General features: G+C 35.6%; 1 protein-coding gene across 7 annotated transcripts in view; it reads left to right on the top strand.

Annotated features, from left to right (window-relative positions):
- The window catches only part of ZBBX (zinc finger B-box domain containing), a 109,436-nt gene that overhangs the window by 46,480 nt on the left and 35,753 nt on the right, over positions 1–27,203 (top strand). For 5 of the 7 annotated variants that reach the window (XM_044771027.2, XM_044771026.2, XM_044771029.2 and 2 more), the window contains 7 exons: positions 4,127–4,282; positions 9,158–9,332; positions 16,762–16,882; positions 23,360–23,469; positions 23,854–23,954; positions 25,118–25,197; positions 26,841–26,980. In XM_044771027.2, the coding sequence (XP_044626962.1) occupies positions 4,127–4,282; positions 9,158–9,332; positions 16,762–16,882; positions 23,360–23,469; positions 23,854–23,954; positions 25,118–25,197; positions 26,841–26,980 (883 nt within the window). The remainder of the gene's footprint in view (positions 1–4,126; positions 4,283–9,157; positions 9,333–16,761; positions 16,883–23,359; positions 23,470–23,853; positions 23,955–25,117; positions 25,198–26,840; positions 26,981–27,203) is intronic. The other 2 variants (XM_070509550.1, XM_070509552.1) reach the window with 1 other exon arrangement.

Below are 27,203 nucleotides of genomic sequence, written 5' to 3' on the forward strand. Positions count from 1 at the left end.
TAGAATTGTTAGTCATTTTTATCTCAGTAAGCCAGTTAAATTTGACTCAGCCAACATTTCTCAAGTACTTAACCAGAATCAAGTAATATTCTAGCTGCGAAGTGTGAAGGACAGTGCTGCAGGGAGAAGAACTGAAAGACGGTGACATAGAATGTGGGATATAAGACAGAACAAGACATGGTCCCCTCTCTCAAGGAATTTGTAATCACACAAGAGAAGACATATTCAACCAGTTGTAATATGACTGACTGATAAGTGTTCTGACACACTGATACTCAAACCTTAACGTGCTTTCAAGTTACATTTTAGACTGCAGGTTCTGATTCAGTGAGTCTGAATGGGACCTGAGATTTCATATTTTTAGCAAGTTTCCAGGTGATAGAGATGCTGCTGATTTATGGATCACACATTGAGGAGCAAAGCTCTGGTATTGGTGTAAGCAAGGAGTTATAAGAGCATACAGAAGACGTTAATTTTGCTGTGGTTAGTTGAGGAAGAAAACTTCGTCTCAGAGAGATTAAACAATTTGCTGTTTTGAATTTGTGTTTATAATGCCATTGGACATACATTGGAATTGGATAACATTTGATCTGAGCCTAAAATGATAAGAATTGTAGTAGAAAAGCTAGCCTTTCCAAGTAGAGAGGAAAACTTTGGCAAGACATGGAAATAATATATTTATGTATGTTATTAATGGGAAACACCTTTTTAAGACTTTTTTTTTTTTTTTTTTGCTAGCTGAAACAGAATACCCAATTAGGGGAAGTTTCCAAAACTGAGCCAATATGTTAGGGTAATGATCGCTGCTGTAAAGAAGAACTCCAAATCTCAGTGGCTTAAAACAGTAAACGTTTATTTCTTACTCACCTAGGAATTCAATATGGGTGTTCCTAAGATATCTCCCTCTTAAGCAACGATTTGGGGACTGTTATCTGTAACACCACCATCTTCGATATGTTACTTTCAAGGTCACTGTACATCTTTTTATCCAGATTGCTCAACAGTAAAAAGCGTAGAGAAGGCACACCTGTTTCTTACTACCTTGCCAATGAAAGTGAAACTCATTATTACTCTCACATTCTATTAAACTATCACAGAGCTCCCTCCAGGTTCAAGGGGCAACCTGCCTAGGTGGAGAGACGTGAGTGTCTTGCAATTAGTTGTTCACTCTTCTCTGGAGTGAGTGTGTGAGATGGGTCTGGAGAACAGGAAGTTGCAAACCATTAACATATTGGTAATATATTATTCACTTATCAAAGAACATTTAAGTACTTATTGTAAAATAGCATGTTATAGTACTGTGGTAAATTTCTAATGTTAATGATTCTGTTAAATTTTCTAATGTTAATGATTCTATTAAATTTTATACCTCTTAATTAAGAGAGAGATGGTTTAAGTTTGTTCTATAATTCTACTCTTATAGAATATGTTTAACTTTGTTGTTCAAAAGTTCTGCTTTTTTCAACATTCATCTTGCATTCCAACCACCCCACTCCCCAGTAGGAGGTGACAGAGGAGATGAGTGAAAGGAGAATCTCTGTTCCTCCCTTCAATTTGCTAGTTTTTGGTCAAAGATGAAAATAAAGAAGCAAAATAAATTGAAACCAAAACTAAACAACCTAATCCCTGCATAAACATTTGTATAGAATTAGAGTTTTGTTTTTCTTTAAAGGAAGGAACAATGTTTATATCTATTAGAGATCAATGTAATATATTTTAAGTTTCAGGAAATCAAAAGTAAAACACATTTTATGAATTAACATAATCCAGCAGGGAAAAGAGATTAGGCTAGAAGAAGACAGAGCCTGTTTCTAATTCAAGCCCCAACATTTTGTATCCATTTGGCTTTGACCTAAGCTTTATAAGCTTGCGTTTCCCCGTCTGTGCAATGGGGTCGTAATATCTGTTCCCTCTCCTTGCATGATTATTTTAAGAACAAGAAAAGTAAAATAAGCATATACACTCTTACAACTGAGGAAAGTAATACTTAAATTTAAGATGTTCTAGGAAAGAAAATTTCCATTTATTGGCAGTTTATTTATACTTAATTAACAGAGCTTTAAGATATTTAGATATAGCTTTCCATTTTATCAATTATCCATGATGTTTATCTTATTTTTTAACAGTAAGTTTAACTTAAGGATAAAATCAACTTCTTTTGGCCATTTCAGAATCTCTTAATATGCTACCTAAAAATGTCATAAAAGTTAGTGGAACATTGATAGCAAGATTCATTCTAGGACAGAAATAACCTTTGCTTTGTGTTATTTAAATAAACATATATCTTTCAATGATATTTCTATCTTTATCATTTCACATAAAATCAATACTATTGTTTTTGAGATTTTTAAAAATGTAAAATGAAAACTAGACATTTTAACCACCTTTGAAATCAACAGATCTTTATTCTGGGGAATTTAAGATCAGACCTAGATTAAATTATTCTGTTTAAAAGACATTTTTTAAACTACAAGTATTTCTGGAAGGATGAAGCATTACCGTTAGCTTGAATTTCTTTTAAAAATAAGGATTACGTAGGTCTATATAGGCTGTTTGATGATCATTGGGAAAAGTTGGAGCAGATACCATAGGTTTGTATACAGACAGCAATATATGTGCATAGGTCATGTTAGTCATTTTTCATAGATAATTTGTTAATTCAGTATGATGTATTAGTTAATTTGATGTTCACTGATTTATTTCTAGAATCAGATTGTGGTGAATCTTAACAGATTTACAAAAGGTCAGAACTGCAAAATTTCAATGTAATCTTAGCTATTTAATTAGGTAGCTAGATGACAATTTGAAAATAGGAATATTTTCATGGGAGAGTACAAAATAATTATTTCTGATTCTTGCTGAAGTGTTTCTCTATCTTGAGGCCATTTGGTAAGAAGTGAGACCTATTGCTGTGTTCCCAGTGCCAGGTCCTCAGAGAGCCTCTGAAGGGTCTGCATCTTCCCCCTGGAGTTTGGTGCAAGCTCCAATGGGATCCAGAATTCTGCAGGGGCCTTGGCGGACCAGGGTAGTTGCTGATAGACACCCCTCAGAGAACAGGGCCTCCCTGAGATTTGCCTCTTCCTTTGCAGCCACTCTGAAGGCACACGAAAATGTTTTTTGAATTCTTTTTCTCAATTATTTATTCTAATTCTGCAGTTCTTCCTCTTCCTCCCCCAACACCTCATTTTCACCAAATGTTATCAGCCAGGCACTGTGGTAGCCACACAAAGATTTAAGAAGATGTGATTTTTCCTTCTGTGAGATTTTATAGTATGATGGGATAGATAGACGCCAAAAGGTGGTGTAAAATCAATATTATATGAGCTGGTAGAGGTTACAGAGGATGGGCACCTCCCAGCTGAGGGAGGAGGGAGGGGATAGTTTCCTGGACCTGCGGGAGTAACTCAGGATGAGTCCAGAAGGAGAAGTAGAAGTCTACAGGCAACGAAAGGAGTAGGGGAGGGAGGGCTTTCCTGCTACGTGAAAGTTATGAGCAAAGACACAACACAAGAGACCAGGGATGCCTTGGAGTTTACTAGGGAGCCATGTGCGGAGACACTTCCTGATGTGCACTTTTGAATAGTTAATACTTTCTAAAGACATTTCATCACCAAGGAATATTCATTACTGCTCATTCAAGCTCCTACTAGATTAGCTATATTCAGTTCTTTAGCCATGGTATGCACAAAATAACACATATACCTTTTGGGGGTTGACCTTGTGGAAAGGCTATGAGTCATCAGAATTATACACACCTGGGTCACTTCTCAGCTCTGCCACCCATTCACCAGGTGACCAGGGGCAAGTTATTTAAACTCTCAAAGCTTTAGTTTCTTTATCCCTAAAACAGAGATAAAAATGGTTATGCCTTAGAGTTGCTTTGAGAATTAAATATAGTTTGTTTTTAAGATACTTAGGATAGTATGAACCCAAACTAGCCCCTCAATAGATGGCAGCTGTCACTGTTATATTGGTTGATATAAACGTCAATTTGTCATTTTAAATATTAAATAAAATTTATTAGATTTTAGGAGGCATAGAATAATGAAGATATGATCTGATGTATCTAATTTACTTAGGTTGACATATTAGGCTTTTTAATCATATTTTATTTATTTGTTAATAGGCAAAATCTCAAATGTTATCTAATGTATTGGATGTTGCCCATCGGTTTATAAAGGAAGTTAATCCAGATGAACCCAAGGGAGAGAATCATTCAACAAAAAAGATTAGTAAAAGTCAGCATAAACCCAAATCTCTTTTGCAGGGGAGCAGCTCTGAGGTAAGCTGAGGAAACTATTGTAGACATTTTCTGTCATATATAATCATGGAGACCATCATTCATATACTTCACTGGAGCTGTAGAGTTTTAAAGATTTTTTATCACATTATTGTTTAATATGAATTTGTTCTTTAATGAATCAAACAGATCTTGGCTGTAAAAATCTTTTTAAGCAGATTACTTTGATTCCACTGAATGCTGATTTTTTTGATGAATGATTCTTTGATGAATGAATGTGGCTTTCTGGGCATTTCCAACACATCAGGAAATGAATGAGTGTTGAGAAGAAACATAAAAAATATAGCACAATGCAATATAACAAATTCGTATTAATCAGGACTCTGAGGAAGCTAAATCTACCAAACCTTGCCAAGTGTTTTAGGTGACAGGCAATTTCACAGTTGTTTTAAATTGGATTTATAACACATTCTGGTAGTTATTCGGATTGACTACTGATGCTGTGGTGTGCTAGATAAGCTTTTGTCAGCTCATGTCTATATTTTTATTATAGACTTGTATTGATTCTTTAGCAAGAAACAAACTTTCTCAAATTTTGATCTGTGTAAGAGTCTTCCTGTTTTTAGTTGCCACTTACCTTTTCACTACAGTTCAGAAATAGTGGATAAGTTGGCCAAAGTCACACCGCTTGTTACTTGGTGACAGAGTCGGGCTTAAATTCCAGTCTGTTGAGTTCCAAACCTATGGTCATAGAACTTTTATAAAAGAACAGGTGCTCTATGCTTGCAGGACCTCTTTCCAGCAGAGAAATTATGCTTGAATTGTCCAGGAACGTCAACATAGTTGCATGGATTTTGCTTTCTAGAAGCCCTGCCAAGGGTGTTTGTGAAGAATCACTGAATGGGTTACATCCTTATCATTATAATAACAATGTTGAGGACTGACTATGTGCCAGAGACTCTCCTAAATATTTTACATGTATTATGTCTTTTTTTATTTCTTAATTATTCCTTTTATTTTAAGATGAGAAAATAGTGGCGAAGAACAGTTTTTTTTGAATTGCCCAAGGTATCATTGACAGTGGAACTTAGATTTGAACCTGGAACTTATGACTCCAAAGTACTTGCTTTTAATCACTACACACAGGCTGTGGTTTCAAGGCTTACTCCTTCATGCCTGCCATTTTATCTAATTTATCCTATCAATAAAAATAGTGATAATTCAACAGTTAACATTTATTAAACACCTTATGCTAGGAATTGTGCTTAATCCTTTATTCACCTTATCCAATAATCACATAAGTTTTGCATCATTATTACCCCATTTAACAGATGAGAAAGGCAGAAAGGAGTTAAGTAACTAGCCCCACCAGACAGCTATAGGGCTTACTCCTTTGCCTGTGCTAATTTTAATCCCTACAATAAATGCTGCCTCTTGTCCCCAAAGGTAACTGTGTATGCTATATGGGCCTGCCATCTCTTGTCTTAACTTAAAAACCATTAATTCAGTGGTTTCTTCCAGGAGTATATGTTGGAATCAAGTTGAAGAAATGTTAAAGAAACATAACTGAGTTCAGTGTCTCTGTGGTTGGGTCCAGGTGTGTGTGGTTTTAACAGCTGCTCAGTGATTCTGGTGAACACTCCTGGTTGGGCTCACTGCTATCGACCCCCAGGGGTGCACCCATACACAGTACGCATACTGAAGAGATGCCCTCCTCGGATGCTTGGTCCTCCTCTGTGCTGAAGAGCAGTGGTTTAAGTATCACAAGCACTGAGTGAGTTTGTTAAAAATGTTCATTCCTGGTCTGCCACTCAAATTTTGATTTTTGTACAGCTGGGTTAGGGTCCAGGAATCTGGTATCAAGCAATTCGAATGCCTGGAAGAGTTAAAATAGTGTTAAAGTGTTAAAGTGTCTTCGAGCTTTTCCTATGAATTCAAGCCAATGGATATCCTTGGAAAAGGATGCAGTTCATGAAAGAGTTTCCATTTTAGACATGGAAACCTGGGTTTGACCCTGGTTTTCTTACAGTCCTGAAATATAGGGCCATTTACTTAGCCTTTTTGATCCTCCATTTCCTCTTCTGGAAAGTGAGGATATGAAAACATATCTTGCAAGGATGTCATGTGGCCTGGAGGGGTAATGAATGTACTACACTGGATCCCATGTGCTCCTTCAAATTTCCTAGTCCCTTTGGAATTGGGCAGGCTCTGAGTGGAAGTGACATATAACAGTTGTGGGCTGAAACATTTAAAAGCCAGTGTACAATCCTCTGACTTTTCCCTCTCCTACCACCGCTATGTAGAAGGCAAGTATTCCAAAGGCATAGCTATAAAACACAAACGTCTTATATCTCTGATTCATTGCTTGGAAGGGAGAGTCCCTGGAGAGCTTCTGGAATCACTGCACGCTTTAAACATTTTGTATGAAGCACTGGGTTTTCAGTACTCCTTCATGAGTGTAGCATACATACATAAACATAGTCATATATCACTTACTAGATACCTGCAAATACCTTCACACATAATTCTAAAACTCAGTATTTTCAAGCTAAATTCATCACCTCTCCCCCAAAACCTATAGATGCTATTGGTGGCAGCCAATATCCTAGCAGGAGCAGTTATTTTCTATAGTCCTTTCTCCTCCTCTGCACATCCGTTCAGTTACCGTGTCCCATTCAGTCTACAATCTAAAAGCTATCTTGAATATTTGATCTCTTCTATCCTTATTGCTATTCCAAGTACTGAAACTAACTTTTTCTTAAAGTGCAAAAGGTTTATAAAGAGGAAAGTGCATTTCATTCCCTCCCCTTCTAGAAGTTAATAATAATTCCAGTTTTGTATGTATGTATTTCTTTACACAAATATTAATATGTTACATACTGCTATGCAAACATGCTTTTTACACTTAATAATATGGTTTTAATATCTATATAAGCACATTCTACAGTCTTCTCATTCTATATAGTGGTTGTAAAATACTCCATTTATTAGATATGAAATGACTTCTTAAAATCTACTTTTCAGTGATCCACATTCACACTGTTTCAATCTTTTGCTAGTACAAACTATGGTATAAATAATGAATAATTTTGAAAAGTGTTGTTTTGCCTTTATGTAGGTGTATCCATATGATAAAATCCTGAAATTCCTAGATAAAGAGGGTTTTGCATTTGTAATGTTGATAGATATTGCCAAATGGTTATTCTGTTTTACTTAGTTTCTTTGCATCCAAACTCACTATTCCCCGATTTCTCTCTCTCCCACACTACTGTGTGGGACTCTTCAATGGCTTTGTGTTTCCAACATGTTTAAACCTAAGTTCCTCTATATGGCAGGCAAGATCCTTATGATCTGCCCCTGCTTGTCTTTCCACCCTTTTTATTTTCTCATAACTCACTTTTTGCTGGAGCAACACAACTACTTACAGTTCCATGCCACTGTGCTGTTTGACTCCATGTCTTAGCATATGTACCATTCCCTGTCTCTGAAATACTGCCCCTGCCACTTTCTGCCCGTAGAATTCTTGTTTATCTGAGTTAAATAGCTGCTCCTTGCATCTGTCTCTGCTGTGGACTTATTAACCTGTGTTTCTGTGGCCAACAGTTAGCACAGTCTCTGGCCACCTTCCCAGATGCTTTTCATTTTATTATTTAAATTTTTTTGTACACATGTTTAGCAATCTTCTCTCAACTGTACTTTAACAATCTGCCTGTTTATTTTGCAATTAAGGGCTTAACACAGAGGATTCCACTCTTATATCTAGAAGAGACAATGGAGATTTAGTAATTTGATCAGTGTAGGTAATCCACATTTGATAATTCAGCATTGGTGTGGAATTTATTTTGCTTTGGTTTCCTAACTTGGCTGTTTTCTCTGATTCACTGGATAACTGCCAAATCCTACCTTTATTTTCTTCTCTGTTTCCACAGTGGATCTCTATTTTGTACTGAGTTCATCCTTTCCCCCATCATTAAGCTGAGAAGCATGCAGTGTTTCATATGTGCTAATTAATTTGTTCATTCATTCAACTAACTTTGAATGACCACCTCCTTTATGCCAGGCTCTACTCTTGGCACTGAGGAAAAAGACAAAATCCCTGACCTCATTAAATTCTAGTGGAGAGAGACAGGCAATAAACAAATGAACATTAGTAAATTTGCGTGGAGATACATTACAGGGAGAAAAATAAAGCAGATAAGGGATTAGAAAGTGGGGGACAAAGGGGTTAATTTTTTTTAGAGTCATCAGCAAAGACCTCTTTGATTGACATTTAAGCAGAGACCAAATGAAATGAGTGGAATGGGTATGTGAGGATATGGAGAAGGACCATTCCAGGCATTGCGTATAGCTAGTGCAAGGACCTCAGTGGGAATGTGCTTGATGGGTTCCCAGAACTGCAGGAATATGTTTGGCTGGAGCAGGGTGAGTGAAGGAGAGAGCTGAAGGAGGTGAAGTAGAAGGCAGAGGAGTACGCAGTTGTGTAAGGCCTCGTAGGTCCTAGTAGGAACTGGGGGTTTCGTAGAGTATCCTTGGAGGGTTTTGAGCAGGGGAGTGACATGATCATATTACGTGTTCAGAAACTGCTCTTTCTGCTGTGGGAGGTTGCAGGGAGCAGGCGGTTGGAGAAGCAGGATTAGATACAAGGCTGTTGCAGCTTTCCAGGGAGAACACTGATGAATAACTAGTGGTAAATCTTCAGTCCTGTAGGCTCTAGTTTTAATAATTTCTGAAGAGACCGTTTATAATTGTCAATGGAGTTTTAAAGAAGTCAATAAAGCAAACAAATAAGTACAACTTAAAAACACTCAAGTTACAGAATAATGTGTGATTCATAATACCTGATAATTAACGCTACCTGTCTTTTAAGATACAGAAAATTTAGTAAAGCATACTTAGATAGATTTTTAATTAATTTAGGTAGAAATTTCAACAACAAGAAGAGCAGAATGTACAAATCCAAGAGATAGGCTCTTGTGTGGAGGATCATTTGATGAAGAAGCATCTGCCCAGTCCTTTCAGGAAGTTTTAAATCAACATGGAACTGGACATCATGATGACAATGAGAAACAGAACTTACAAGCAGCAAAAGCAGGTACACCTATCTTTATAAAATGAATGTTGTAAGGTAAAGCTGAGTTTATTTTATTTATCTCCATTCTCTGTGAATATAGATGGAATGTTCAAAAACTAGTAACATCGGGATAGCAGTTTGATAAAACTCCCCAAGGGAGTACTCGCTGTGTGACTATTGGTTAGTGGTTTAATATGTATGAATACTGGCCACTGGGGGTCTTTGTGTTTGTTTCTGACAAATACAGGCTGTTGAATGAATGGCAAACTAGATTCTTTCAGCTCCCCCTCTCCTACCAGGAAATTTTTACGAGGACAACTATTCCTTTTTGAGATGTAATTACAAAACATAAAATGGGACCATCTGTGAGATAGAGAGGTAAAGTGTTTTTTTATATGAATGTCTTAAAATATATTTCAAGGGCTACTGTGGACTTTAGAGGGAGAATTGATTTGTGTTTTGTTTTTCTTTCTTTTGGAAGAAATATTTCTTGTTTTTATTTCTGTGTGATGATTTCGCACCCATGTTCTAGACATTGAAGATCTGGATGACTGGAGTGTACCGTATCTTTGCTTTAAGTTTCCTGGTATCTCTTGAGAATTTTCATGTGCTTTTAAAGTGTGTGATTTATTAATTTTATTACTCAGAATCTTTTAGAGACTTCCAGTTGCTTTTCATTGAAAATATAATGATAGATGATAAATTTTAATCATGTATCTTGGTTGACAGCATCCAATTTTATTATTTCATTTCATTCTTTTCCAGTGAAGGAACTCTCCTGATTATTCCTCCTGTATAACGTAGAGTAATTCTTAATATCAAGGTATCACACACCATCTTCCCAACTAGAATTGGAGTTTTTACTAAATAATGTTCTCTCTTTCAAATATTTTTTTCTATATTTGCTCACGATGCGTCAATTTCATTAACATTTCCAAGACTTCATTTGTATACTCTCTTTTTAGTATGTACCTAAATATACCTCCCTTTGGCAGTGTTATTTTATGTGCTTTTTATTTGTATTTTCATATTTTGATTTTTTTTCTTTTTTACTCTGAAATGAATTGACTTCCATGGAAATACCTTTTTAATTGTCCTTTTTGAAATACGTAGTATTTAAAATAATACTGGGACTGATTTGATAAATTAAATCAGATTAGATTAGAGAAATCCAAAACCATTTAAAATTTTTGTTTTTCATAGTGGAAATGACTATATTATGAAAGTAATATGATTATTTTAACAGATTTTGTTATATAAAAAGTTACCGAGAAGAACATGAAAATATCCTAATCCTCCCATCTAGAGATAATAAATGTTAACATTTTGGTCCAAATTTTTAATACACATCATTACACACACATACACACACACACACGCACACACACACAAGCATAAATGGGGTAATACTGTATATGCTATTTGTTAACTTGCATTTTCCCTTAGATTCTGTCATGGACAACTTTTCATATAAATATAGATACATGTCATCATTTGTAACTTGAATAGTGTTCTCTATGCCATAATTTACTTAATTAGACCTTTATTGATGGCTATTTCATTTCTAATTCTCACTATTGTAAAGAAGTTATGATGATCATCTTAGCTATTGGTGCACTTGTATGATTGCCTTAAAATGAATTTCTAAATCTAGAAATGTTGTGTTAGAGGTGACTTATTTTATAAAATTTTGATGAATATTGTCAAATTGTCCACTAAAATGATGACTGTGTCAGTCATGCTCCCACTGACAATGCGTGAGATGGCTATTTACCCATATATATAGTTCTTTAACTTTAGACAATTTGATAGACAGTAAATGACTTTCATCTTTAACTGGCTTTTCACTAACACTTGTGAAATGTTGTTGGCTATTTTTATTTTTTGCCAATAAATTTTGTTCTTCATTATTTGCCAATATTTAGGTATAAGTAATGTTTTAAATGTTAAGGGAAGAAAACATTCCTCTGTTATTATCATTCCATCAACAAATAATGAGTACATATTATGTGCTGTGGGGGAAAGTGATGTGCAAAAGCAATGACAATCTCTTCTGGCACTCACAGTCCAAGTGGAGGTCAGAGATTCAATCGAATGATCAGCATACCCTGGATGGAGAAGTGCAATACCTACACCCATGAAAATTACCACGCACTGAGGAAGTTGCAGTATTTTGTCAACTTGTATCACATGAATCTGGGAAGCAATTAGAGGAAGAGATTTGAAGAATGTTGGATTAAGGAAGCTAAATATCAGATTAGATGAGGTTGAATTTATCAGTATAGATGTACTCGCATAGGATTTGAGTCTTAATCTGTTGGCTCAAGCTCTTCGGCAATGACATTAACAATCCACCTACTAAACTGGTTAATTGAAGCCTGGACTTGATTTTTCAGTTTATGAGATTGAGATACTGGAACTTCCCTGACGTTTTGTAGGGGAAGAAATTTGAAGGCTCTGGAAGATAGAAATGTTGGAATTGATAATGTACAACCTGCTCATGCAGGTTTAACTCTACCATCTATGAGGGCCCAGAGGACTCTCTCATTGCTGAGATATTAAGCACCAGTATCCTGAAAAAGGTTTGTTGTGGGCTTTCCTCTATAGGCTGAAGATAGTTGTGGAAGGAGATGCTTTAAGTGAATTGAGCTGCCTATTTTCAAAGGAATAATGAAAACCTGGATTGGTAGAGTCCAGGTGTTGGCACATAATCATCAAAGTTGTGGTGGAAAAATTACCAAAATAAGGGGCAGGGAAGAGTAGTAATCAGAATATTTCAATTCACAGAGATCTGTGATGCTAATTGGGATACCTAGGAATGAAAAAGTTGTACAGTTTCTTGTTTTACTTTTATGAGTAGAACATTTCTGTCTCTGGGCAGAGACTCAACTTGAGCCACCATTTTGGGGATTCAGAGTTTTTATAAAGTTCCTAGACCTAAGCCAGTCCACAGATCTCGAGCCTCTTAATTGAGATAGAGGCTGAATCTTTTTAAGGATTTTGTAGTATGGCCACAGGGGCACACTATATATCTTCCTCCAAGCCTTTACCACAGAACTTATGGCTATTTACCAGAATAAACATGCAGCGAGGAAAGGCAATGTCCAGACCTTCAAAGGAGTTATTAGATTCTAGCTCTGAGCTGACACTTATCCCTGGAGACTCTAAATACCACCATAGTCCACCAGTCAGTCTTAGGGGTTTGTGGAAGTGAAGTGATCGATGAAGTCTTGTCTTAATTCTGTCTAATGGTAATGCATTGGGACTGTGGGACCATTATGTGGTTATTTGTCCAGTCTTAAATGTATAGTAGGAATGGATATACTTACTAACAGACAGAATCTCTATATGGGTAGTCTGATCTGTGGCATAAAGATTGCTATGGTAACACATAAGTAGAAGACCCTAGAATTGTCCCCTGCCACCAACTACTATGCTAAAATTGCATGCCAGAAGGCAATACTACATTTCTGGGAATAGCAGAGATTAATGCCACCATCAAAGACTGAAAGATGCAGGAATACTTCTTTTTATTATATTTCCATTTAATTTGCCTTTTTGGTGCAAAAGCCAGTGGTCTCGCAGAATGACTACTGGTTATAGTGAACTTGATCAGATGATGATGATGCCAATCGCATTTGCTTTTCTGGATATAGTGTCTTTACTGGAGAAAACCAACACATTCTGTGTGACTGCATGGGCAGCTATGGACCTAGTACATGGCTTGGTAAAGTTTTCTGTAAAGGGCCAGATAAATAGTTTAGGTTTTGAGAGTCATTCAGAACTACTCAACTACTCAACTCTGCAATTATAGTGTGAAAGCAGTCATAGACGATACATAAACAAATGAACGTGGCTATATTCCAAAAAGACTTTATTTATGGACACTGAAATTTGAATTTCCTGTTGTTACTACATGTCATAGTATATTATTCTTCTTTTGACTTTTTAAATCACTTAAAATCACTCTTAGCTCGAAAGCCGTGCAAAAACAGTTAGTGGGCCAGATTTGACCTGTGGGCTGTAGCTTCTGATCCCTCACCTATCAAATATATCCTCTTCTATTTCTATTAGTAACGTTAATCAGAAATAGTTTGATTTCATATGTCAGGGATAACAGTCTACCTTCACAACCTTCCTCCAGACCTACATTAACTCTCCTGCTTTCCAACATTATATAGTCTGAAAAGACGTTGATTGTCTTGATATTGCCCACTGATTTTGCAGTCTGTGTTCTCTACCTATGTTATTAACGCCACTCAGATGATCTCTCCCACAGCCACTGCTTTCAATGACTTTATAACAGTTCTCTTATTTTGTCCTTTCAAACCTAGGGTTGGTAACAGCTTTCCACTGTTTTCAGTCTCTGGATACTTCAACATCACTCGTTTCCTTAACCCTATCAAATGGTGATTAGTCCCTTCATTTGACCTTCTTTGAATTACCCCCTTGAGTATTCTTTTTCCTGTCAGGATCTCAACTGATACAGGTGGTCAGAAAAAGGATTTATAAGAAACAAAGATTTGAATTGAGGTCTAGAAAATGAGTTGAAGAATAAGGACAGAAAATAGTATGTGCAAAGGGTCTGTGGTGGAGGGAACATATTGTGTTAACGGAACTGAAGATAATTGTGGATGACTGAACCTTAAAGAGCAAGAAAGGAGTGTTATAGCCCAACAGACTAGAGAGGAATTACATTTAGTGGCCTGGAAAGATAAGCCTGTAAAGAAGACAGAATGTCATAGATATAGGAGGAAAGTTGGTAAAGCATATTATTGTAAAAGCCAATGGAAGATAGTGTTTTTAAATAAAGAAGTGAGGTTAACAGCGTGGCTGCTGTGGAGGATCATTAAGACGAGGATGTTTGTTGATATAATATGTGAGTTTTTTGTCCCAGAGTATTATATAAATGATGTTTTTGTGTATGTATTATGTGTATATGTTTGTAAATGTTTTCCTTTTCCTAAGGTATTAAGTAGATATAAAATAACATTTGTAAAATTTATATAGCTTATGGAGAAAAATGAAACAGTAAGCACCTGTTCTCTCCCCTCTAAGAGATTATCACTAACCTGAGTTTTGTGTTTTTTCATTCTCTTGATTTCTTTGCAGCTTACTGCATGTGCGTATCTCTAAACAATCTATTGTTAATTTTGCATGTATTAGATGTTATGTAAATAGAAAGATAGTATATGTATTATTTTGCAACTTGTTTATTTCACTCAATATTATTTTACTGAGACTTACCCAAGAAGATGTGCATAGTTGTATTTCATTCATTTTCACTGCTTAATAGTCTTCTGTTATATGAATATACAACTATTTACCTGTTTAAATGTTGATAGTTGTTTGGGTTGTTTCCCACTTTTGCCGTTACGAACAATGCTATTATGAATATTCTTGTATGGGTCTCTGGTACACACAAACATGCATTTCTAGGATGTCTATTCCTGGGAGTGGAATAGCTGGGTCACAGGGTGTGCGTGTCTTCAATGATACTAGATAAAGCTGAATTATTTACCATAGTATTTGTATCAGTTTGCATTCCTACCTGCATAAGAGGTTTGGTTGCTCTCCATAATCACCAGCACTTACATTGTCAGATCAAAAAATTTTTGCTGGCCTGATGGAGATGAAATGGTATATTTAATTTGTGTACCTCATTAAAAATAACAATGAGCATCTTTGATATGTTTCTTGGCCTTTTAGCTTTGTAATGTTCTTTCAGTTTCCAAGTGTTCTAGTTATTTCTGTTACTGATTTCTAACTTGATTTTATTTTACTGTCCTCTAAAGGTTGTTTTCCTTCTATGTGAAAGGCAAGTAAGTACTTACAATGGCCTAGAAGTTTCCATGTGATCGGAAGTCCATTATCTCTGTAATCTCATCTCCTGTTATTCTCCTCCTGGCTTGCTCTGTTTCAGCCACACGGGCCTCCTGTCTGTTCTTCAAACATGTCAGGCATATTTTCCCGTTAACACTTTTGCACTATCTATTAAGGAAAATACCCACCATCCCATCAATATGAACAAAGGGACATCTCACACAAATTCTCACAAAAAGTAGCCAGTGACCCATGAGACAGGGGAGCAAATGAAAACCCCAGTTACATAGCTTCTGTGGCATTTTTCAGGGAGATGTACCTTACAAGTCCGTGTGTTCTAGCTTTGTTTTCTATAAGCAATCCTGCACAAGGGCTGTCGTGCTAAATGTATTGCGTAGCTAAAGATTCTCCTTCTAGCAAATAGCATTAATCTATTTGCCAGAAGGTCAACAGTTATTAACATATTTACAAGCAAATTAACCCAGGTCATCTGCTATCCTGCTTTCCTGGGACTGTGTCATTGGTAATGGGAGAAGAGTGAATCACAGGCCAGCTGCTTTTCTTCCTTCCTCCTCATCATCCTAGATTTGGGGGTTATCTCTCAAGCCCAGTGGCTCTTCTCTATGACATACGCAGTAAAAAACAGTGAGTATTCAGTTTTTCTTTCAGCTTCACTGTCAAGAAATATTTTGTTTTGCAGTGGAAACGGGGACTCATAGTGGAGGGATCTCCTTTTCCCCATGACTTACTTGCTCACGTCCTTGACTCCTGCTCTTTCACTTTAATGCATTCTGGTGGTTTTTCTCAGGACTTTCTCCAATTGCTTTCTTCAGTGCTGCTCTAGTCTTTGGGAAGAAGAAGAGTTACATTCTTTTAGTTTATTTCTGTTGCTGACATTTGGCTGTTTCTGGAAGCTAATCATTGAAGTCTGTAGTGAGATTGTGACTGTTCTGTAGTTTTGAAGTCTATAAAAATAATGTTTTCTATCTTTATCACTCTCCTTTCTTCTCCTCCAACATTTCTCCCCCTATGATGGTCAGTTTTGAGAGAGGGGTGATATCTGGGAGAGTGGAGAGACTAGTAATCCCTGATTTACACTACTTTCTTTCCCAGAAATCTCCATCAGTTTTAGAACTCTCTCAATAGTCATTTTAATTTAGTAGTACTTCAGAAACATCTGGAAGTAAACTGCCGTGTAGATATAAATTCTTGAGGACAGTTGTCTCCTGCAGGTGCTGTTCTGAGTTATTTATTTTCTGTTTCCCATAATGTGTAAATATTATTGTCAGTGGCTATAATCCATACCTTTATGTGTGTGTGCATTTATAGAATATATAATGAATCTATTTGTATTTGTTTTTATTATTTAAAAGAATTAGTTGCTTTAAAAAACTTTGTGAATCATAGCATCCTTTCATTTCAAGGGATTATTGAAGAAAACTATATGGTCATTTAATAAATCACCAAGTTCAATATTTTTCATTATTTTAACCTAGAATTATTGATTATATAGATAAATATCAAAGCATATTTGCCTCAAAAATGGTAGGTTTTGTATCTTGAGAGAAGATGTAGTAATTTCTAGATGAGGTTACATTACTTATGCACATTATGTTTATTTTTATAGACTCACTGGAAGAATGTGAAGTACAAACTAATCTAAAAATTTGGAGAGAGCCACTTAAGATTGAATTTAAAGAAGACAGTTTATCCTATATGGAAAAATTATGGCTTAAAAAACACAGGAGGTATTTTCTGAATTTTTGCATTATTAACAAGAAGGATAAAAGCTATTTATGCTCCTTGCTGTGTGACATGCTTTCTGTAACAATTTTGTATGTGTGCTTCATATTTGCATAAATAATTTTAAAGCAATATTAAATCCCTAGGACGTTTCCACTGTTCTAATAAGAATTTTAATTCTATTTATGTATATGCTAAGTCATTAATTTAGAGTTTGCCTTGAGAAATGGAAATGTATGTGTGGGGAAAAGGCACAAATATGGCATAGCATTTAAGAATAGCAAAAATAATGTGATAAATGAAAGATTACTTTGAAGGAATATTGCTGTCAGTTCTTTTACATTAGCATAAACTTTCAAGGCTCTACTATTCCGAATCTACTTTTAAGTTAATTAGACCTTTAATTTTGTAGTTTTAATAATAATATTCAAATATATTTTATTCAAAGACTACAGCATTAGATGCATCATTTCACATGTTGTTTAAAAACTAAACTGTTAAAATAGTAAACCACAATGATGACTGAGTACATTAGAGTCATTCATCGTTTTACCATCATATGAACTAATTGAGAGGTGCTTTTAAAGGCCATCAGCTCAGTTGTCCAGCAACAGTGCTGTCCCCACTTCGTTGTGCCTATGAATCACCTAGAGACTCTGGTAAAATACAGATTCTCCTTCAGTAGGTCTGGGCGGGGCCTGAGATTTTGAATTTCTAACAGCTCCCAGGTGATACTGGTGTGGATGACTCTGGTCTCTGAACCACATTTTGAGGAGTGAGGTGTTGGAGGACCTGTCTAGAATGTACCTGAGGAATGGTCATCAAGCCCTTGCTTCACCTTCAGTCATACAAAACCACCCAGGAGGTGGCCCATTCCATCTTTGGAACATTCTGCCTGCTATAAAATCTCCTAATGAGCTATGATCTGTCTCTGGCTCGTTTCTAAACTTGGTCATAATTCTACCAATTAAGCCAATATAGAGCAAACTGAATTTATCCTCTCCATGGCATTCACTTCAGATTTTTGAAATCAGCCCTCATGTCTCCCTTGAAGCTTGTGTGTGACAGGTTACTATCTACCCCATGCCTCTTCACCTGTTTTTCATATGGCAGATTTTTGCCTTTTAAATTTTTCATTTTGCAGTAAGACATACAGAAGAACTGCAAAATAGTATAAGGGATTCCCATATATCATTCATTCAGCTTTCCCTAATGGTAACATCTTGCATAACCACAGAAACCAAGAAATCAAAACCAATAATGTTATTAACTGAACTACAGACTTTATTTGAATTTCATCAGTTTTTTCACTAACATCCTTATTCTGCTGTAGGATCCAATCCAGGATGCCACGTTGCGTTTTTGTCGTATCTCCTTATTTATTACAATTCCTCTGTCTTTCCTTTTATTTCATGCACTTGACATTTTTGAAGAGCACCTGCCAGGTGTTTCATAGATTGTACTCAATTTGGGTCTATTTGATATTTTTTCATAATTAGATTAAGGTTGCATTTTGAGGAAGAATACCTCAGAGAGGATATGCCCTTCTCAGGGCATGATATCACAGGATCATGTTGTCAGTATATCTCATTACCAGCATGTTAACCTTGAACACATAGTTAACGTGGTGCTTGCTAAGTTTCTCCTCTGTAAAATCACTCTTTTCCCTTTATAATTAATGTCTTGGTCCTTTTGGGCTACTGTAACAGAATACCATAGACTGGGTGACTTATAAACAACAAATATTTATTTCTCAGAGTTCTGGAGGTTGGGGGGGGTCCAGATTAAGGTACCAACAGATTCAAAATCTGGTGACAACCTGTGTCCTGACTCACAGATGGCCCTCTTTTCTCTGTGTCCTCACATGACTCTTTCTGGGCTCTTTTATAAGAGTGCTAATCCCATCTGGGAATCTGCCTTCCTGATCTAATCGACCCTATAGGCCCTCCCTATTAATACCATCACATTGGGCGATAGGATTTCAACATATGAGTTTGAGGGAGAGCACAAACATTCACATCATAGTAATTAACAAATATTTTTGGGGAGATATTTTGAGATGATGTAAAATCTCATTTTCTCCTAAACTTTCACCCACTAATTTTAGTATTTATCAGTGGATTTTGCCTGCAACAATTATTACTCTCCTGTTCTATTGGTGATTTTCTATTTCCCTATTTCTATTTCCTGCTCCAATTAATCATCTAATTTACTAGATTGATAAATTAATATAGTTTATTAATTATTAATTCTTCCAGGAAGAATACCCCTTTTCCTACTTTCATTCATTTCTTCAATTGTTTATTTATGTGGACTCATGACTTTTTTTATTTTTAAGATTAGTATGCAATACTATTTTTGTTTATTTTCTGGCTCAAATACTTCCTCCTTTGATCATTTAGTGCTCTTTCAGGTTGACTTCTCTGTCCTTTCAACCTTTCCTTATCCTTTTTTTGTTGGTTGGTTGGTTTGCGTTGAACATCTTTTTATTTTTCTGGCACTCAAGATGCACTTCCCTGCCCCGGGAATCATTTCTCCAAAGAATCCTGATTCCTTTTATTGGAGAATGGTGTTCAGAAACCAAGATCTGCAGTCGAGGTGTGCTCATTGCTACTCAGGTGTCAGAGTCTAGGCCTTCTCAGAGAACAGGTAGATATGTATGTACACTACCCCAGTATGCACATGCATCTAAATTTATTTCTGTGCCTATCTAACAGAACATCCATTAAAGTGAACACTTTACGTGAGTGTTTATCTATGAGTTGAGCTCACATCATCTATGAGTTCACACTCATACCTCTGACTGCAAACCAGCATCGCACGGTTCATTTACATTCTCTCTCTGCTTATTTGTAGTTTTGTTCACCTACAGTGAGAATCCTGGCCCTCATCATCTGTGATATATTAATTAATTTATCAACCCTAGTGTATATGTATATCCAGTAGTTTCAAAACTGCTAACTAACTTCACTGTGAGAAGCAAATTTGCCAATGATAGAGTAACTTGTTTGTGTACAGTGCTTTATATCGTTAGTCTACAGTATCCGGCCTTTTGTGTCCTTCATTTAGCAAAATGCCTTTAAGATTCATCCATGTTCTTGAGTTAATCAAAATATATTCGTTTCTACTGTGGAGTAGTATTTCATCATGGTGATATACAGTTTATTCACTCATATGTTGAAGGAAACCTTGCTGATTTATAGTTTTTGGCAGTTGTGACTGAATCTGTTATAAACATCTGTATATAGGTTTTTGTTTGAATAGAAATTTTTAATTCCCTGGGTAAACGCCCGGGACTGGGACGACTGGCTTGTGTGGTAAGTGCATGTGTGTCTTTACGGGAAACTGCCAAACTATTCTCCAAGCAACTGCACAATTTTGCATTCCTTCCTGCAACGCGGGAGAGTTCGAGTTGCTCTCCGTCTTTCCCAGTGCCTGTTTACTTTTGAATATTTTTCTGTTGGTGTTCATTTTAATAGGTACATATTCATATCCCATTGTGGTTTATGTGGCAGGGTTTTGAGTTCATTCATATACTGTTCTGGTTATTCCTGTGTAACTACCTTCGAAGTTGTCTCTATCTCTTTTAAAGTATGACACCCGTAACAGTCCTTCAGGTGTGAAACTCAGTAGTGGATACTTGTCAGTTGCCACTTTCTAGCTTAGGAATTAGTACATAAAAGTAATCCCAAGGTCACATCTTTTTTGGTGGCTGCCTTTCACATTGAGTTTTTTATACAGTAAAAGAAGCACAATTTTGGTATTAAATGACCACCATCATTTGTACTTGGACAATATAAGAAGTTGTAATCACAGGCACATGAAGTCCGGAGCTATGCTGAATACTGACCATTGGCAAATTTCTTTAGCAGAAAAGAAGAGTTAGTGAACACAATTACTAGGGTCTTATTTACTCAGTTTTTCTTTTTTAATTTTCTTTTTCTTTTTTGAGGAAGATTAGCCCTGAGCTAACATCCTTTGCCAATCCTCCTCTTTTTGCTGAGGAAGACTGGCCCTGAGCTAACATCTGGGCCCATCTTCCCCAACTTTATATGTGGGACGCCTGCCACAGCATGGCTTGCCAAGCGGTGCCATGTCCGCACCCAGGATCCCCAACCGGCAAACCCCAGGCCGCCAAAGCAGAACATGTGTACTTAACTGCTGCACCACTGGGCTGGCCCTACACAGTTATTTTTTAACAGTAATCATTTTTTGAGTTAATTCTTTATGTCTTAATTACAGATGCTAGTGTAGGGCTATCCCTTTACAATTCACAAATTTCTGATGCTCTGCTTTGGAAAAGTTTCCCATGTTGATAACCATGAACACAGTATACACTTTATTTTTGCCTCTCATTACGATGTTTTATAATAGGCTTATAAATATATGATCTATTGTACATTGTTTTTGAATTTCTTTTCTGATTTGGACAGTAGCATTTTTGTATTTTACCTGCAACCAATACATGAGTGTTGATAGATCTTAATAATGGTCTTAATATATCCAGTGGATCTTTTAAATGCGTGGAAAGTTTCTTGAAAGAGAGCATAAGATGTGGATTTAGAGTATTTTAAGAATGGATATTAGCAATGAACTGGTACCCCTACTCTAATTCCCCTACTCTTCATTACATGTACTCCTCAATTCTAGCTGATCATCAGAAGGGCCAGGGGCAAGTTTTTAGAATACCAATTCCTCAACCCAACCCCAGACAGACCTAAAAATCAGTGTTTTTAAGGATCTGTATGATGCTCTGCATTTAAAGAAGATCTTTTATAGTGATTCTGATGCAAACAGCCTAACACTGATTCACAGAATAAATTTAGAACCACTCATCAAAAGTTTTCTGAAATGAGCTGGTCAATGCTTGATAAATTTGTTTAAATTTTAAAAGCAAAAAATCTGGTGAGATAATCCTATTCTAAAAGATATTTCATCCTTTATTAATGTGGCATGATCTTTTAATAAAGCATTGGTGCGAGGGTCCCAGCATCCAGAAGGCAAATTTAATTCATTGACTGACTAGTTGTTCATGGAAGAATCACTTAAGGTCTCTTGGTTCATGTTTTCTTGTCTGCAAAGTATTGAGTTTAGAATGAACAATCTGTAGGGCCCCTTCAGCTCTAACACTTTGTTATTTAGACTCTATAAGTCTTTGATTCAGGGCTTTACTTATGAAAAATTAGATAAGTTTTCATTTCATGAAGAAGGAGCATCTGGATAATAGTACATTTACGTGTATATATGATTGAATTTTTAGTGCAGTGTATCCAGGTGCCAGTTTGTCTTTGAGTTTCACTCTAATATTTTCTATCATTTAATTAAATTGTGTATGTACGATGGCATGCTCATCAAATTTGTTGAGACACAAAGCTGAATGATATATAAATAGTTTGGAGTTTTCTCATATATACATTACGTATATCGGGAAAATGCACATAACCATAGATTGCAGGAGATTATTAAATATTTAGTGCCTTTGCAAATTGTAAAAGAGGCAATCTAGAGTAATTATTAAGAACATGGGCTCGGGGAGGCAGACTACTTGGGTTCAAATTTCTTTTCTGCATTTACTACCTGAATGACTTTGAACAAATTGGTTTACTTCTTTGTGCCTCAGTTTCCTCTTCTGTAAAATTAAGATAATACTAGTGCCTATTTAATATTTAATATTTATAATATAGTGCCTATTTAATTATTTATTAAGATTTAATAACCCAAATTGTTTAGAACAGAGCCGGGTGCATTTTAAATTTTGTGTGGATGTTACCTACTAATATCGTTAAGAAGGTCCTGCTTTTATGTGGGGACTCTGAGTTTGCATGGTCTAGGAGGGCTGTGCACTACTTATATTCTTGATTTAAAAGTGAGCCCCTCCCCAATAATTTGGAAATATCCTCTGGAACCAAATGCACACTCTTGATCTCTGAGAATTCCTGTGCTTCGTTGCCCCCAACATGAGACATCATATCAAACCTCATGGTAAATTGGTTGATACATGCCAAAGCCAGAACACCTCAGATTCATCTCATGGGAGCCTATTTTATCATCCTATTTTGCATGGTGGAAATTTAGAAAAGTGTCTTTAGATTCTCTTAGAGCTTATCAATATAATGCCAAGGCTGTGAGACACAACACACATGCATAAATTAGCTTTTTAAATAGCGTGGTATGTTTCATGGACTCCATGTGGCTTTTGCAAGAACGCTGACTTCTCTCATAACTTTGATTTTCATCCTAAATGAAAAACAGTAGTATACGCAATTAAAAAATCTTTGATGTTAATTTGATTTACTAAATTATTTTAGTGGATTAAGATACTGTTATATAAATATACTTTTCTTCCCTGAATTAGAGGTACAGCTACGGTTTCATCATTAATTTTGTAGACTCACTTGTTTGTGAAATAAATCAAGATCTTGTCTGGGCAAGTTTCAGATAATGTATGTTAGTCTTTTAATTGCTTTTTTCTTGTTTTGTAGAACTCCACAGGAGCAACTTCGAAACATGCTGCTGGAGACATTCATACCTCAGTGTAAAACCGCCAGTGAGGCACAGTGTTCTCAGAATGAAAATGATGAAGATAGTGATGGTTAGCTCAGCCCTGATTAGATATTTTCAAATTTATTATTTCAAATTATATACAGTAAGCATTGATCAGCATCTGCTTTTGGTTTTCTTTGCTGTATCATTCTCAATTGGACAATGTAGCCTTTGTCTCCAGATCAAAATCACCCACACTCTTCTTCCCATTCTCTAGATTTACTTTGCCTTAATTTAAATAGTTTCACTTAAAAGTTGAATGTTAAGAAGATGTATATTTAACTTGAGCCAGGGAAATTGACGGCATTTAAATCTTTGTGTGGATGTACAGGAGAACACTAATTTTTTATTGTTGGCTATATTATTTGAAGATAGGAAATTATGAGGTAAGGTATGTTCTTTGATGATATTATTTTCTAATCTTATTTCCTAGTTGAGGAGACCAAAGTACAACAGCCAGCTCTTTTTCTGCCAGTAGAAGAAATAAACGTAGAGAGGCCTGAACCATCTTTAAAAATAGTCGAACTAGATGATGTAAGTGCATAATGACCATTCATATTACTTAACAAACAGGAAACTCATATAGTTACAACTATATGCTATTTTCAACAAAATTTCTTTCATAATTCAACATAGCTTAATAGGAAATTTACAACTGTTTAAATTGAAACACTCTAATAGGAAAAAATAGAGTATTATTTTTAATGTAGACAGTAAATTTGTGAGCTGAATTGATTACTGTGTCATCTTTTAGGAAGCATGTGGTATGGGAGATGAAAAGACATTTCACTCTTTTATAGAAAAGTAGTTTAGTGTTTGTTTTATTTAGTTCTTTATGTTATCAGGCTTTTAAACGAGATTAGTCTCATTATATGGCATCTCTTTAACAAAATTTGTATACATTTAGTTTCTTGAATGTCAATTAATATTATTTTCTATTTAAAGGAAAAACAGTATTAAGATTTAAGGGATTTAGTCTAACAATGACTTGAATACAAATTTCTAGTAGATGCTAGGTAGAACCAGCTAGAGCTGGAGCTGCTCAGTGCTACAGCTCCAGGTAAAAGGTTTAAATTGTTGCAAACTCAGTACATCTCTGTCTAGTTATCCAGTAGCTGAATGGCCCACTTCTCTTCAATATTGCTGTTACTGTTATTGTCACAGAAAAAGACCAGCTTGGAGGAAGTGCCTTTTTAATACTACTTTCTTCATGTTAGTAGCTTCCGCTTTGTGTGTGTGTGTCTCTGTGTGTGTACCTAGCAACATTTTTATTTCTCCTCTGGATAAATTCAAGATATTGAACAAATAAATACATCTGCACATGCATATATATGTGTATGTGCTTGTCATTAAAGTGTTGATGCCGAGAGTAAACTTACAACATGCTGGCCAGAGAAGTAGCAACATCTTAGTCACTAATCTCCTCGGCACTTAGTAGTTACATAATGAGACATAAGTTGTTATTGTTGGTTCTAGATATGACAGTAATGATAAAGTGACTGACTGCAAATGCCCTCAACAAATATCTGATGAATATATTTAGTTCTCTTAGAACTCGTGTTCTATGGCATATGGTCAGAGAGCTCATGACAATATTTATAGCAGGAAAATTCTCTAAATGTTACCCACAAGTTAGCTGGTTAATGTATAGTAAATTTATTGAACATACTAACATTATATAACATGCACTTAATAAGACTTGCGAAGAGGACATTGAAGATCCAGGGAACTTCGTGCCTTACAAAGTTGAGTTAGCTGATGCAGACAGCCAGCAAAGGTAAGACATTTCTAACGCGCTTTGATGTGTATTAAAAACCAAGAAAAAAATCAGCTGTCTCTTTAAATGAGAAATTCATACATAAAAAACATGTGACTTTAAAGTATGTTTAGAATATGTTTTACTTAAGCCATGTTTCAATTTGTGTACAATAGTGCCAATATTTGTTGGCATTCAATAGTTGGAATATTTTCTATAATAGATTTATACTCAATATCTGGATTATTTAATTGATGCTTCTGAATTTAGGGATTATTATTTGAAATGGCTGAGCATGTCTTATTTCGTAGGAGCTTTCTTTTCTCCAAAGATACTCCGTGGATTTTCCTTACTTCGCTTTGTTATGAACCCTAAATAAAAACAGGTATAATTAGGTTGAGAGACAAAAAGAGCTACGAAACTATAGATTACTTCCTATTATGTTCACTGTGTGATAAAGCAAATACATGAAGAATAATAGTTCACTTTGTAGCTTTTTTGTAGAATTTTGTCATTTCCAAATAAAAAATAGTATCTGGTTGTGTCTGTTAGTAAGGTTAAAAATTATTCCAAGTCCCCTTTGATGTTGAAACTTTAGCTAGGATTTCAAGTGTTTTGACTACAGAGCATTAAATTGGGTAAACACCAAAATGAGGTTCCTGTTAAGCAGCCCCTAGACCGATTCTTTGTTTATATATTCACATCAACGTAGGCCCCTGTCAGCATTTTGTAAGAGCAACAGGCGTAAGTGATGCCCTTGGACTCGAAAAGCCCCATGTTTGGACAAATAGACCCAGACATCTAGCAGCAAAGTGCTTTTGGCAGGAGACAACATTCTAGTCAGTAGATTAGAGGTTTATATCTACTACTGTATCCCAAAGGAAATGAACAGCATTCCTGTTCTCTAGTTTCATACTTTTATATATCTTATCTGAAGTCTTTGCTTTGACCGCCTCACCATGTATGGTGTTAGAGAAGGCAGAAAAAGCTACTGATCATGGTGTGGCAATAGTTTTGCAGCTCAGGTTTGGAGGTGCCCATAGAGCTTCTTTTCTAAGAAGAGTCTTAAAGGATCATAAGTGACACAAGGAGACCTTCTGGTTAAGCAAAATCCATGAGTTTTTGTGATAGTACTATATAGAGCTTACGTAACTATTAGGTATTTTTAAATATATTATTCAATTCATAGAAAATATTATTTAAATTATAACTATGCTAGTATATAGTAATCATCATGAAAAATTTAAACATAAATACCATATACGGCTTTTTAGCTCTTTTAGTTCATTCATGAACAAATAAAAAGTTTATGTAAGTAACACAACCTGGATTTTAATAAGCTTGAAAGATAACTCCATTTTTAGAAGAAAGAATACAAGGAGCAAAAAGTATTTCAGAATGATTTAAAAAAGAAACTTTCAATTGAAATTTTGCAGTTAATCAGATTTAGCCCAGTTGCTTATTTCTTTTACATCCATCACACTGTTTAGTTACTTGTAGTTTAGAATGTGTCCGCAGTAAGGTTAAAATAAATATTGTTAATATGAATAACTCTATTCCATGAAGGTTTTACTATATTTGCTTTAATAAGCTTGTACTTTTTCTTTCTTTTTTAATATGATTTCTTTAAATTCTGTTATTTTGCCTGTCCCTAAACATGAAAGTTGCTCATTTCATGATTATCAGAATACTTTTCTGTATGAAAACGACATCCATCAACATCATGTTTTCACCAAGGGAAAAACAGACCTCTTACGTCTTCATTTGAGCAATAGCTCTTCTTATGGTAAAGATAACTCAAAAGGTAACTTTTTTTCTTTTGCTTAATATTGTTAACAATGAACGTTGGTAATTTAATAAAACCAATTGAGTATTGCAGTATACAAAAGATTTGCCTATAATGCTGTTCATTGTAAACCCAGAAAATTTACTACTCAGAAGAAAATTTATTGAAAATATATAGTTTTCTAGAAAATACTCTTTTCAGTCAATAGACAACAGTGTTTGTATTTGGAAGAAAAAGCACC

The sequence above is a fragment of the Equus asinus genome, chromosome 5, assembly GCF_041296235.1.
Source record: "Equus asinus isolate D_3611 breed Donkey chromosome 5, EquAss-T2T_v2, whole genome shotgun sequence".
NCBI classification, from domain to species: Eukaryota; Metazoa; Chordata; class Mammalia; order Perissodactyla; family Equidae; genus Equus; species Equus asinus.